The sequence below is a fragment of the Hetaerina americana genome, unplaced genomic scaffold (assembly GCF_022747635.1).
Source record: "Hetaerina americana unplaced genomic scaffold, ioHetAmer1.1.p SCAF_11, whole genome shotgun sequence".
NCBI classification, from domain to species: domain Eukaryota; kingdom Metazoa; phylum Arthropoda; class Insecta; order Odonata; family Calopterygidae; genus Hetaerina; species Hetaerina americana.
The window spans coordinates 31660095-31675697 of NW_027286181.1; the positions used below are offsets into that span (position 1 = coordinate 31660095).

Sequence of the window (15603 nt, forward strand, 5' to 3'; positions counted from 1 at the left end):
GGATGAGGGAGGACGAAGGGGGGGTGAGGAGAAGGGGGGGTGAGGAGAAGGGAGGGAAGCGGGGGGGGGTCTCCGCTCGATACCTGGCCCCACCCATGCAATAGGTGGCAGGTGCCTGTTCCTTTCCCCCTTCACCCCACTCCTCTCCCTCCGCCCTCCCGTTATCCCCACCTCGTTCGCTCCTCGCGCTCTACAAGGTCGCAGACGCGGGAAATTTTGCGTTCGATTCCGAACACGGCCGCCGACGGATCAAACGATTTTTCGCGCGTTTCCCGAGGTCCGCCCTCAAGAAAAAAAACTCCACGCTACCCTGGGCCCGCGGGCGTCAAATCAATTACTGACAGTGATGGAGGCTCCATCACCAACTAGGACAAGATGGGGAAAAAATAAAACCAAACTTAACACACACAACGACGTAAGAAGACACGCGGGTAACTAATAGTTTCGCCTACATGTTCCCCAATGAGCTAGACAACAAAAATAGAGCGATGACATTGACATCGGTAATGGCCAATCCCGGCATACCCCGGCGTTGCGCGGTGGGGATATAAACAAACGAGACGGTATTCCTCTAGCGTCGATATCCCTGACCCCATACTCATGCAAAAGTGAAAACGGAAACCGGCTCTGGCGTGATATAAAACGCCAATAGTAACGACGATGCTGATCAATCCCGGCGTACCCCATCCAGGCGAAAGCGTTGCTCCTAAGGAAGATAAACAAACGAGACAATCTTCCCCGCGCGTCGATATCCTTAGCCCGATTCCGCACAGGGTGAATTTGGAACCAGCTTATGCGCGTCAACATGATCAAGCAAGGTTTTTCCCGGGGCTTCGCACAGGAAAAAAAACCCGAACAAATATAAACAGAGAAGCACCACCCCCTTCGAAGTAATTTTTCGGGGCGGGAAAATCGTTGGAGAGGGGAGCACGCGCGGGGAAAGTTTTCGCGGACCTCATCGCCACATCGAAAATTCCACGCGAGTGCAACGGATTTGGAACTGGGCCGCGCGCGTCTGGGAGCCGAAACATTTCGAACGCGATCCCGCGCGGAAGGAGGGTTGCACGGGAGCGGGCAATATTATGATGACATTGGGAGCGGAGGGTGGCGCGATGCTGCGGGGTGGGTGAAGAGTTTGCTCTAGGAGGATGAGTTGGAATGCAAGTCGGGAGAGAGGCGGAAGGACAAGAGAAAATGGGGAGAAAGATAGTGACAACCAGAGAGAAAGCCGTGTTGTTGGCAGGGGAGGAGGGGTCGCGAGAGGAGGGTCCCTCCACGGCTGGGTCGTCGCCTCGCCGGGTGTATTGATTTGGGCTGACCTCCCTATCAGCGCAGTCGACCGGGTGGGTAGGGGGAGGGGCGAACGGTGGGCGGGGCGTGTGGGTGGGAGGAGGTGGCGGCGGCAGAGAGAAGAAGGTTTGCGGGGGCGGAAAGTGCGCGCGGGGGAGGGAGGGCAGGCAGAGGAAAGGGACGAGGGGGCGCGCGGGGAGAGGGTGTGGGAGGACCTAGGCGAGGTGTCAACGGCGTCTGAATGGCAAGGAAGCGCCCGCCCGACGGGGAGACGAAGGCGGGAGGCGCGGGAGGAGGACTCGGTCAGTCGCCGCTGCTGGTCCCACGACGACGGCGCGGAACTGGGACCTTCACACGGGCGGGGTTCCGGGGGGGGAGAAGGGGGGAGTTTTCCACGGCGCGCTCAGGGGTAGGCGGGAGTGCGGCGGAGGGAGGCATGAGGGGTGGTGCGGGAGACTCCTAGGCGAGGGGCGGGCACGCGGGAGGAGGGCGAAGGAGAGGGGTCAGGGCGGGGTGAGGGAGGAGCCGAGAGGGGGGGCCGGGAGATCGACGGGCTTCATACGGGGCCCAGCATAACAAGCGACGAGGGCTTTGCGGAGATGGGTGAGGCGGGAGCCACGGGCTAAAGCAATAGGGGGCGGCGTGGTTTTTTGATCCGTCCACCCCGCGTCTCTTTCGGGGGGGGATCGGGGGCTCTTCTCCTTCGCTAGTCGAAGGAGGGGAGACCAAGGGGGGGAAGGAAGCAGGGTGATCGTCCCTCTACGAGGGTGGCCGCGGGATCGAGGCACGTGAGGACTGATCGCGAGGCGCAGATCCAGCGGCCGGCTCATCGACTCCTTCCGTCGCCCAAGACATGATAATCATGAACTGCTGCGACTGTTACTGGCAGCCACAGCCTCCGGTCTACCCCCGGCCCTACTTGAGGGACTACCTGCCGGCTAATCAAGTTCCTTTCGTCCCAGGTACGAACTTTTCAGTCCGCCTCGGCGACGGTTCGAGCAGGGGCCGATCGCACCCGTGCGGGAATTAGATTTGGCGCGCTCCGGTTCACGAACAGTGCGAGTCACGGAGGGAATCGTTTCCGCGTTAACTTGTAGGAGCACCCGCAAAGTTTGACTAACACATATTATGCTATATTCTAGATGGTTTTACCTGCCACAGTCAGATAATTACTCTAAAACTAATTATTTCAATCCAAACTACGCTAAACTATGATCATTTGAATCGAAACCTTTGCGTGACTTTTTTCTACTCATAATAGAGCTCACGATAAATAGCTAGAACTATGTTTTTTTAGTAGTTTAATTCGGTAAGAATATGCGATGGTTGAATTATGAAAGCGATTAGGAAATAAACTCATTTTAGAGGTTATCGCAATGCATTTAAATTTAAATAATGAAGATTGACAAGTGCAATCACTCTCAAAAAGATTTTTTAAATTCCAAATGCTACCAAATTTTACCTATTTTCTGAACCATATTGATTAACGTCCGCAGAATAGATATGAGAAATACTACTCTTTTACATGACATTTTGAACATTATTAGGACAAAGGATTCATCAAGACATACTGACACCATTCCCTGAACTAGCTAATTATAACTTTCACGAGCTGAGGAAATATGAAAGATTTAGATGGAACTATGTTTTTGATCTATTGATTTTCAAAGCCAAATCCCTGAAAAATACCTTATCTCTAATAGCTACAAAATATATAACTTAAATGATATTTTAAAGCAGTATGCACTTAGTTGTGTAGGTAACTAATGAACTTAGATGAACTGATGTTATTATTACGAGATTATTATGTAACTAATTCTTTATCAAGGGGTAGCACAAGTAATATTTGAATGTTACAATGCCCTGAGGTTTTTTTTTTATCATCACCCTAATTTTGGTTAGGAAGTACATATGCAAAGCTTGGCATGGATAGGTATTTTAAGATCACAAAGACATTTTTCTTCCAAAGCTTTGCCAAAGCCTTGCCCTTTATTACCACCAATATATATATATATATATATATATATATATATATATATATATATATATATATATATATATATATATATATATATATGTTCCTCTTCGAAATTTATTCCATTTACTTTCATTAAAAATATAAAAAGGGAAAGTTTTGAATGTCAAATAGGTTGTGGGTTACATACAAAGAATATTCACCCAGTAGAATGCCTTAGAACATAAATAAAATTTCAATATTGCAGGAAAGCTGTAGGAATGAATACAACCTTTCTATTTTTGAACGTCCCATGCCGTAACATTTACAAACTTTTTTCATACACAAATGCACATACCCAGGAACATTAAAAACTAAGACTAAAATGTTATTATTTTCCAAAGTACCATCATTGAGTGAAAGTCATGGCTGGACTTCAATGAACTTCGAATGATGTTATAACTCTTTTGGAAATATATGAAAATGATGAGTTGTGAAACTTTTACAGTTTTTTATGAAGCATAGGCAACAAATAGGGTCCATTCTCCAGTGGGGAGAAGGATGGGCGTGACAAGCTATTGAGAAACCTAACCCAGAATCATTCAAATAAAACACCTTAGTGCCTCATTTTGATTTTCTTAGAGGCTACATATGGGTAAACCTAAATAGTGGAGAATACCAGGGAAATCTCTTGACCAGGGAAAAGATGGAGAATTTTCATAATTTTTCAGGATCATCAAAAAACATTGCTCTTATTTACGTGAATGATAAAATATAACCATAGGATATGTGTTGCCAATAAACTGTTTTAAATATAGAAAACTGTCTTACTTCTTTTGCTTGAGTTAAAAGAAAATTATATCATTAAAATTAAATTGCCACATATTTTCAAGCAGAAAACTAAAGTAAAAACTTGAGGAGATAGCAGTGGACTGAAAAATTTATAAATAAAATACATTTTTAACAGAAAAATTATATTTTCATTCTCCCAGCAAGTCGAGTAATAGCATGCATTTTACAAATACTTCAGATGACAGACAGCATGACTGTTTTAATATATAACTATCATAAAAGTCAGACAGAAAATTTTTTTAAATCCTTGATTTGCTGTGGAAACAATGAAATAAGCATTTTTCTGTCATTGTGGACATCTCATGAGTTTGGAAGAAAAACATCAGATTATGAATATCACCCATTTTCTGATTAGCAAGGGTCTTATAACTTGGATCATTAAACATTGAGACATTTACACAGACTTTATATTGATATTTTTTTTTTTTGAAAATTTTAAAATGCATAACCTGCAACCATTTATTCATTATTTATAAGTTCAAAAACTCTAGATATTTCTGAATTTTGAACCAATGTGTTTTGCTCAATTTTGGTTCTTTGAAATGCAAGTTGAACTGTAGTCGTCTTTCAATAAAAATAATCATTCATCATTTATATCGTAATACGTCATAATTTAGTGAAAACTTTGATATGGAGCAAGTTTTTGCACTGTGTGTAAACTTGAGTCACTGCTGCAAGATGATAGCCGTGGTTTGGAGGCTTTCAACATTTGGGTGAGGTGAAGGATAAGAAAGGTGAAATGGACAGAGAGGAAAACAAACAAGGAAGCACCAGGTGTGGTGAGGAAGACGAGAGGGTCTTTGAGAGAAGTCCAGAGATAGCAGGAAAGGTGGATGAAGAGCATTTTGATTAGGGCAAGAATGTTGGAGACTCTAAAGAGGGTAGGACATTAGACAAGCGATGAATGGACAGGCATGCTGGATGAAATGAAGGGAGGAAGGAAGTTATTGGCATTAAACAAGGGTTTATTGTAATGTTGTATGTATGGTTGCGTCTAGTTAGGTGAGGCTTAGAAATGTAGGGGGGTTAAGTTTATGTCCATCCAAAACCTACCTTAAATGGTCAATGAACAAATAATAATGTTATTATTATTTATAATAATAATAACATTATTATTTGTTGGAACAAATAATAATAATATTATTATTAATCCCTTTTACTTATTAAGGAGTAGGTAATGTGAGGTAAATCTTAAGTAGCTCCTAACATTCAACCCCTGAAACTAATGGTATCTTGAGTGCACTAGCTAGGACAGAAGCATGCTTCAGGTAGCACTTTTTCAGGGGTGACACTTTTGGTCTACTGCAGTCGTTGGTAAGCTGGGGTAAACTACCCTGGATAGAGTGAAATTCTCAGGGGAGGGACGGGAAAGGTTCCAAATTCAGAGGTCACCCTGGACGGCGAAAATTCTTACTGTCATTTCCTAGACCAATACCCATAGCTTCATTTCTTGACGTATCCACAGGTTAACTTTCAGCAAAATTTATGGAGCGAAAATAGAAATTTTAGGAGATTAACTTTAGCAAAAAGATCTTCTAGAAATGGATTATATCCGGCATATATTATTTAATAAAATAATCAGAAGTATTTTAATAGATCTAGTGAGTATTCATAAGTAAAAGGATTATCATTCTTTTCACTCCTAACATCTACCTTGGATGCAAACTATCAGCAGATTTTGAGATTTGGAGACATATATAGTATATTAATTTTTATAGCATGTGAATAAAATGAAGAGAATGAAATACACACAGCTTTATAGTTATGCAACATATTTTCAAGGGGTTCAAAGTAATTAGACTATCCTGCTACAGCCCTATAATTTTTCTGTATATCATTGATTGTCTACAAATCTGAGAGCCATTTTATTGGTTCACTATTAAACACACCATATATTTGCATAAAGTATAGGTACAGTCAGGGTTCCTATCAATGCCTAATCAATACTGCCTATTTAATTGCTTCTTCTCCTTACTTGATGAAGACCTTCCTTGTAAACATAGAAACCTATCACAATTCAAATAATTTAAAGGGTGGTGAGAGCTATACCTTTATATTTGCAAAGAAATGAATCACAAATTTTATTGATCTGAACAAACCAAAGGTTCCAAGTTCCTTGAGGTTGCATTCACCACTTCTCTCACTAATTTTTCTATCTTCTAAAAGCATAGGACAGTTCATTTAAGCCTATATTTCTGTGTGCTTGTGCATGATTCTGCTGTATAACACAAAATTTCAGAAAAATCAGAAATATTTTCCTCTACAACCTGATAAAACTGTGTTGAATTGCAGATTATGTTTACAACCCGAAGGAAGCTAGGATCCGCAAAGCAATGCGTGATCAGGCAAGTCGAGCAAGAGCAGTGCACCATCAGCACCAGAGACAACATCAGCAACAGCAGCAACATCAAAATCAGCAGCACCACCATCACCAAGCACAAAGTCGACAACAGTATGTGATGCAAATGGGTGGAAGGAATGACATAATCAGCAGAGCAAGACTGAATTCTTTGCCAAGGCAAACACAATCTTCCAATGTTCAACAGAATCACAAGATTTCACACCTTCGTATTCCTCCTCATATTCTCCAACAAAAGCCAAATCAAATACACGTTCAGCAAGTTAGCCAAGGGGTTTGCAATGAAACATGTGGCCAACAGTGGATGGTTGGAATGGAGCAGAGACATGGAATTCATCATCCCCACCAGCAAGAATTTGTTCATTCACAAGTAAGTACTCCGACTCATAATTAAGAAACTTATCAATTGGTGGCATTGTAACCTTATGAGTTCTCAGCTTCTGATATCAATTCATTTTAGTAAACCAGAGTTGGAATAGGGGTATAAACTGGTGGCATTACTAATATTTTGGTTAGTATGATGTAGGCTCTATTTTGACTGATTAAATCAACTTTCAGGTGGACTGCTGTGGTTTAGGGTAACATTGGATATCAATCTATATAATATTTAGGAGACCATCCCAAACATTTTGTGTTAGCCGAATTTTGTTCTAACTGAATTTCATACTTATTTGATTTTGCCACACTAAATTACCTTGGTAAGAATTTACATTATTCTGAAACTGAACAAATATGTATTTTGTACTATGAAAAAATAATGGACTCAACTAGTGAGCTCACTTAGTGAATACGCTAATAAGGATTTAAAGTATTACGTAACTAATTATTTATCAATGCACAGCCTCTCTGGTGTTTTAATAGAATGCCATGATAGAGTTTTGGGATAGGTTTAGCCTTTTGGTTGGTTGGTTTGGTTTGGTTAAAAGGAAATAAATATACGTCAAGAAATGAAGGTGTAGGAATGGATCAAAATGAGCTTCACTTTAACCAATATCATGTGCCAAGTGGCTCCCACTGATATTATTAATTTAACTTCGAAATTTCTTCAGAAGAATCGCATATAACGCCAAATGTACGTTGCAGTTCCATAGTGAAAATATCATTTCTTTCACATACTTAATTTCTTAGGATTCAAATATGAAACAAAATATGAATATAGTTAACTGCTTTCATAAGTTAAATATTTATAATATTGATGTTACTATCATCATTATCTATATATAATCTTCTTTAGTCATCAAGAATTCTTATATGCATCGCCCAATCAGCCAAATTGAATTCAAACACAACTAGATAGCTATGCATCTAAATCTAAATTATATAGTGTGAGCTATGGCTGGCAGTGTTAGGACACCATCGCTTATTCATATAGTGGTAATTACATCTGAAATGTTCATGAATGAAAATTGTCATTTAAGTCTTAACAAATGCCCATCTTCAAATTTGTGTGGAAGATTAATTGTGGCTTCATAATAGCTTACTTGGAGATTTGAGTACATATTTAAATCTATCAACATCTATTGTTATTAATTAATCTGGATGATCTAATTCACCTTTACATAGTGAAGTACTCTTGATTTTCTCACAAGTATGAAGAATAAGGTACATAGAACCATACCATGTTTCGGGAGACCATATACAGGATTCTGCCATTGATTTTCGTCAAGTATTGACACACAATCAACCTTGTTTTTTGATTCACCACAAAAATTTTAGATATCTCATGACTAAATGACTCAGAAACAATTGAAAGGAACAAAACAGATGAAAACTGAGTTTCTCTAAAGCTTCTTTCTCACCACCAATGCACATCTCAGTTTCTGGAAGACACACACCCATCCATTTCAATAGATTTAACATTATCTCTCTCAGAGACTAAACCATAGGTTTCATCAATCAATACTTCTTACAAATACTTATTCACAGATATAAATTTTGATTGAATTGCAGTTAATTTTTATGCAATTATTTTCTTGCGGTAGTTTTTACTCTAAATACATGGAAGTATAGAAAAAAAGTAAAAGAAAAACTTGTATTGATACTTAAAACTAGCATATTAAATAAGGATGGGATTGTTTAAAAATTTTAATTATCATTTAATGGACATTATCTTGAATGAATGTAATTTGAGAGATAGCCGAGGAAATAATTCGATACTTTGTGGAAATCCATTGTAATGCATGAATAAATTCTTTCCTGTGGAAATGAATAGTCTTTTTGATTCTTCCTTCAAGAATAAATGTAAGTTGGAAATAATAACTTCCAAAATCCATAATAATGGCAAAATGCCCTCAAGATATTGATAATCATTTATTGTTATGCAAGGTGCTATGGTATTTAGTTCGGTAGGCCTTAGAAGTGCAGTATCATAGTAAGGCATGGAGCTTAGAAGTCTAGAAGGCAGGGCTTAACACTTGGGTCCATTAACAACCTACCTCAACCACTAGAAAACTTAATAACATTGGAATGTGTAGCTGTAGAAAAGAAAGTCCCTCCAATACAAGATTTTCTGCCATTGGCTAAAAAATGTACCCTAGTTAAAAAATTTGTTTCAATACAGAATAAATTTTGCTTCAAAAATATAATTTTTATAGATTGATAATTTTGTCATTTACTGGCAATGAATATTTCTGATTTTTATCATGAAAAAACATAGAAAGCAAATTAGCATAAGCTGCAGTTTTCACAAATAATATGCTGTGAACAAAAAAATGAAAAAAGTTCTGAATGTTAAATATATTGAATCGGCAGATGATCTCAACGTGATTATAAAATAATATTTTCAGAGTTGAATATAGAACTTTTTTTCATTAACTTCATAATGGTTTGCATCATTTCCCTGGAATACTCAGATTCTCATATTATAGCCCAATCAACTGAGGTTCTACTGTTCCTCAAGAGTGACTCAATTCATCAGAGAACCTAAAACTAACGATGATTATCATGTTCAGTAAAATTAAGGATTCTTCCTAGGAGCAGCATTATGAAAAAACAAAGGCTTCCATTAGACAGCAAGTGGAACAGGGCCTTTTGGATGGAGTTTATGGAAATTTTATGGAGATGGAAACAGTGCCATACCCTACTTCTAGAGTAGTAGAAGTCACAGGAAGTGGGTGCAGTGATGGCTTCAGTAATAGGTCTAGCTCTGATGAAAGAACAGGAATGGGTCCACACGTCACAATACCCAATGGACAAGAATTTACAGTCTATACAGATGCCGATGGCCGTCAGCACTGGTACCCTTATGTACAGGTAAGAAGATATTTTTTTGGAAGGGATATATAAAACACAACACATAATATTGGAACAATCACTATCTGTCACCTTGTGAAAACAACATATATACATTTTTACAAGCCAAATTGAAATTTTAAAAAAAATCAAACAGTAATTCACAGTTGTCTATTTGTCAAAATGTTTTGCCACTTTCTACTAAGTGTAAGAATGAATGTGAGATCGGGACTTCATGTCTCTTTACCAGTAATGCCTTATTAGGCTAAAAATATGTCAAATTTGCATGACATTGAAACTTAGCATCTCTCTTTTCTTTCTCTGATTTTCAACGGAAATTTCACAAGTGCAACTTAAAAATAATCCTTTTTCAAAAACTCATCACCTTATTGGGATTAATTTATTTTTAAGAAAAACTGATCATAAATAATTTCCTCATAGAACTTCCTACATTTCCTTTCATCAATAAGGGTTAGAGCTCTTTTTCAATGATGAATACCTAGTGGTGCACATAAGGGTTAAGGAAAGAAACATTTCAGTGGCCTCAAATCAGTGGAAAAGATTTCATTTTTTTTGGGAATTAATGTTTGGGTTTTTCCTATTATTTCCTTTGCCAAAATATAATATTGCCTAATTATAATCAGATATTCATACAAATATGCATTGATGGAAAAGGCAGAAAGAATTGTGCCACATTGTATTGTTTGCTGAGAGCACAAAGCAAAATTTCGCACCGATTTATAGTCAACTTATTTAATACTTGATAATATACTACATTCAACATATGACTTCTTATCCTGGCCACAGAAAAATTCATCTTTGTTTTATGCAGTGGTGTCATGTGTCTTGAATTCAACCTGTTCTATTTTACTTTTTCTATGCTTACAAGCAACACTTCATGGAACTAATATAAAATATTAATTATTTAATTGTAAGTATAAATGGGAAAACTAATCTCCTCTTCCCATCCTTAACTACCTCTCCTTAGGGATTACACCAAACACATTCTACAAATCTACAAAAAAACTCACTATTTTCATCAATGCTGTCATCATTTTTGTGAGTTATGTACATACCCACATAGCTGATATATTTTCATTGGCAGTATTTTTTTTACTTGTATTACTTTAAAGGCAGATGAAATCAAAGTCCAAAATGGAGGAATGAACAACTGGAGCCAGCAACATGAGCAGCAGGCCTTGCAGCAAACGCCACATCATCATATGCATAATGAAAATCATGAGTTGAAGATGACAGGAGATCACCAGCAGTTATTTCCATCCCAATGTTTAGTAGGACAAGAATCATCTAACCCTCTACAAGGTGAAATTAAAACTTTACATTTCCCCACCTCTAATAAAATAATGACCGAATAAATTAAAAGCAAAATGTCCACAGACTTTAAGGGAAGACATGAAAATTAAATGCATAACTTTCATACCCATTTTATTGCAGTTTCTCCAGGTGATGTCGGCAGTCAAGGAGAGGAATATTCTCAAGTACAACAGTACGTCATATGTCCACCCTCTGCTCCTCAGGCAAAGTTTATAGCACAGACGAAAGTTGAGGTAAGAAAATCAAATTTTCACCACTCATTCGAAGAAATTACGTATGTTTGCACCTGAAATTTAAAAAAAGTGATATGGAGGTGACTGGGATCAAAAGCGTTCTAAAGTTTTTGATCAGAATGTTTCAATTTAAATAAGACAAAGAAGGATATGAGGTAAGAGCATGATAAATTACAATGCATAGAAAAGATTTAATGGACGAGAACATTTACCGGTATATTATGAAAAATTACGATCAACTGACCAACATTATAACAGTATGTGGGTATACAATTAACAATCTCTGCGTCATTACATGTTTTAATCAAAACATTAATCCTCTCACTCTTTAATTCTTAGGAAATTGCTTTACTACACTAGATAGAATGAATACCCATTATTAACTATCACTTCATATTTGGTTATGAATAAATTTCACATAAACATACACTACACTAGGATTTTAATAAATTAATAGAAATATTAATGTTACATATAAATATCAAGTTTTTAATTTTTAACCCTAAATAAGCAAAATTTAATTCCCCAACAGCTATCTCACGAATATACAGTCATGGTAGTAAATGCCATTACTTAGGTTTTTAATTTACTAAAAGTTGTTTCACTTTTAGACTTTTTCATAGCTACACTTTTTTATTTTAAAAGTTCAATTCAAACATCTCACTGGTATCTAGATTGTCCTGCATTTAAACCTTGCAAACCAACACTCAAACAATTTTACCATACATGACTGCTACAATAATTATCACTAACTATTAGGAAGGTTTGAGCCTAGAAAGATAACCAATGAAAAAAGAATGAATAAATCTTAACAAAAGAGAAATAATCCAAAAATTACACAGCTATTCTCAAATTCTTCTTTTAACTCTCATTAATGTAATTGTGATTTCTCATCATGCAAAGAAGTGAAATCACCAATTAGTATGTAATCAAGGACTAATTGAAATTATTTGGTGTTTGTTCCCCTCATAGATTGATAGTTTCATTTGCCAAGTAACCTTGGTACAAAGCTATATGCTGTAAATGTGTACATCGGGTTTCCATTGATGCTATTTATAATCTGATCAGACCAAACATTAACAGTGTCTTAAAGATCTTAAAAAATATATGCAAGGTGCCCGTTGTGGAAATACATAAAAATTCCCAGTTTCCCAGGATGTTTCGCATCCAAAAATAAGTGTTTGGGCAAATACTGGCCATTTGTTTATAATTATTACATGCAGGCATCAAAAATGATAAAACTGATAGACTCATTGTGATATTAAGCTCATAATATGACAGCCTTCTGAAAGTTGTAAGTACATATCAATGAACACATTAGAATATCAATCAAGCACTCAAAACTGATCCGAAATTCTCTTTAAGATGCAAGTTACTTATAGTAACTCCTTGCTTAGAAAAGCAAGGATTGACCAACTTGGCCCTCACACTTAGTTTAAATTGTTTATGACCATGATAACCAATAGCCAATATTGAGTGCACATGAATCCAGTTTTTAATACTGAAACCAAAATTTACAGGTTGAAGATACCAAAGAGAATCCAAATGAGATAGAGATATCCGAAACTTTGCCATCGGTTATGATATCCTCAACAGCCAATGCCAGCAGTTCCAACCTCGAAGACTTAGAGCAAAGGAACCCAGACTCCTTACCTTTACCTGCATTTCAGCAAGCGTTTGGCTCCACAGAGATTGGGCGTTTTGCCAATGAAGGCTTTCTGAGTCAGGTGAGAGTTTCATTGGCATTACCAGCCCATACCCATGGTACCTTAATCCCTTCCCAAATGCCCAACTCATCATCCCACCACCAGCTCTTCCCCATCAACCATCAAAGTGCAGTGGCCTACGAGTCCCAACCAAGTAATGCTTCCCAGCAAAGACTTCCCCACGGCACAATTGGTGCAATGCACTGCACCTACCAGCATCACCAGCAACTCCGTCCCATGTGGGAATGTCAGCGTGACTTACCCATCAGGCATTAAGCGAGTAGATAGCTGCAGTTCATACTTTTGATTAATAGCCCAGTTTTTCAACGCCCTTATCATTTATGGTGGTTTTTCCACAGGTAACCTACATGCCTGTGCATTGTTTTTTTGATGGTTTTTATTTATGGATTGATACAGCATATTTGTAAGTTCAGATGGATCTGAACAATATATTAATGATTTCAGATGATAGTTTATGCATTTACTTTAGTATATTACATTGAAAAGAGATATATCAACATAAGGAAAAAGAATTGACGAAGAAAGTATATTGGTGTTGTTCGTACTCACAAAATGCTTGTGAGCCCTAGGCAGGTTAAGAGCCTATTTTATGATAATCTCAATTATATTTTGAATTATTTGGTCTTCCATGCACAGTTTTGAATGCAAATCAAAATGTCAGGATGAAGTATGCAAAACTAAAAATTATACATTAAGCAGCTACTTTCTGCATGCATATTCTAGTCATGGGTATACATACACTATGGTTGGCCTAAAACAGCCAAGTAAGAATATTATGCATCAAAAATACCCTGGACCAATCCCATGGTCATGAAATCTATTTTGTATACATACTCATTGTGAAAAACTAATGAAAATCTGAAATGTTGCGGATAGATAGAATCCTTATGGATTGGTTCAATGCATGACCATGGTCATGGTTTATGAAATTGATATACTGTGCCTTTCATAAGGGAAATATAAGAATTGCTTGTGAATAGCCAAAAAATATTATATGTTATCAGTCAAATCACCATATCCAATATTCTGATTTCAAGGGACAAGTTAGGAGAATGGCTATTTTTGGGGACCAAACTAATCAAAACAAACAAAATATTCCTATATGCCTAACATAAAAATAGTTAGAGAAGTCCAATTGTTTTTTACATTTATTTGAAGTTCATTGCAGTCAATATAAATGTTTGGTGGTTGTACTAACTTGAGATGCAAAAGGAAATTTGATGTTGAAAAACTAGCTACATTTGTTTCTGAATGCAAACCAAGTGAAGAAATTCTGAATGACAGGATTTGTGATGAGTCCATGTGCCAAAAAAGGTATCCTAAAGGAGTGCCTTAAACATGCAAAAATGCTTCATTTACAAAATTCTCAGATTTAACTATGCAGTCCTTGACAAACACTGAGAAAATATTCAAAGATTTTTATTATGTCACTTAATTTAACTTCTCAACCGTCCTCTCAAAACTTAGTTCAAACAATATACAATGCTTTCCATGTAAATTTAAAGCTTACATGTTTAAAAAAATATATCTAATATTGTTATATACTTATGAAAAATTTAAGATTAGTTAGGTGGCATTAATAGCAATTAAGTTTAACTACCGCATATGGAGTTTTATGAATTCAATTAATTAGAGAAATTGGACAACCTGACCAAACTATCTGGTACAGAAAAAAATTAAATAGTTCAAAATCATTGAATCCATGATGGTCTCTAGCCATGTGAGGTAGCTCATTAAAATGGAGTTAGTCAAAAACTTATGAACTACTATGCCATAGTCAGTGTTTTAAGACTGATTTTTGAGCACTTGAAGAAGGTTAAGTAAAATTGAGAACACTTCTTCAGTGCAAATGGACGTTATATATAATATACTAACTGAAAAGTCTTTATCTACAATATTGTCTTCATCAAATTATATTTATGAATACTATACAACAAAGAGAAACAATGCTGAAAATGAGTTACAGAAAGAAAAAGTGTAATTATTGATACTATCATTGCCAGCTCAATTTTCTTTGTTATTCTTTATCAAAGGATATTTTAAGGTAATCATATATTACTATAACTGGTTGAGAAACAAATTACACCTTTGAATATAAAAGACATACAACTAAAAGATGTTATGAAATTTAAAATGTGTTGTGAAATTATCATAAATGAATATTGTTTTAAAATAAGCTATAAAGTATGTTGTAAAATTTAAAGTGAATGAATGTATAATGCTTCCACAAAACCATAACACCAGATGTACAAATGGCCCAGTGTTCAAATGTATCAATCCTTAAGGACCCAAATTTTGAATAAACAAATGTAACCCAATTTTGAAAAAATATTGCTTTTACATATTTTTCATGTGCATGCCCTTGGTAATGCCTGGTTACTTTGTAAAAGGTACTGGTTAGATAGCATCAATGACTCAAATATAACAAACTCACAAATAAGCGTTATAGTATATATTATGGTGGCCAATAACTCAATGTTGCTGAGTTCAAATATCCTAAATCCTTGATTTAATTTAAGAAGTACATATTAGGGTTCATTAATAACTTGGAATAATAAGTTTACATAATATTTTGGAGCTGAAATCATTGCATCTATTAGGAATCCATTCGTTGACACTATT

General features: G+C 36.9%; 1 protein-coding gene across 1 annotated transcript; it reads left to right on the forward strand.

Annotated features, from left to right (window-relative positions):
• Positions 1 to 2048: 2048 nt before the first annotated feature.
• On the forward strand, positions 2049 to 15288 carry LOC139701005 (uncharacterized). Its single transcript, XM_071599562.1, has 6 exons — positions 2049 to 2252; positions 6389 to 6825; positions 9429 to 9707; positions 10820 to 11009; positions 11142 to 11254; positions 12775 to 15288. Exons 1-6 carry the CDS (start codon positions 2144 to 2146, stop codon positions 13234 to 13236), a joined length of 1590 nt encoding a protein of 529 aa, XP_071455663.1. The 5' UTR covers positions 2049 to 2143; the 3' UTR covers positions 13237 to 15288.
• The last annotated feature ends 315 nt before the right edge of the window (positions 15289 to 15603 follow it).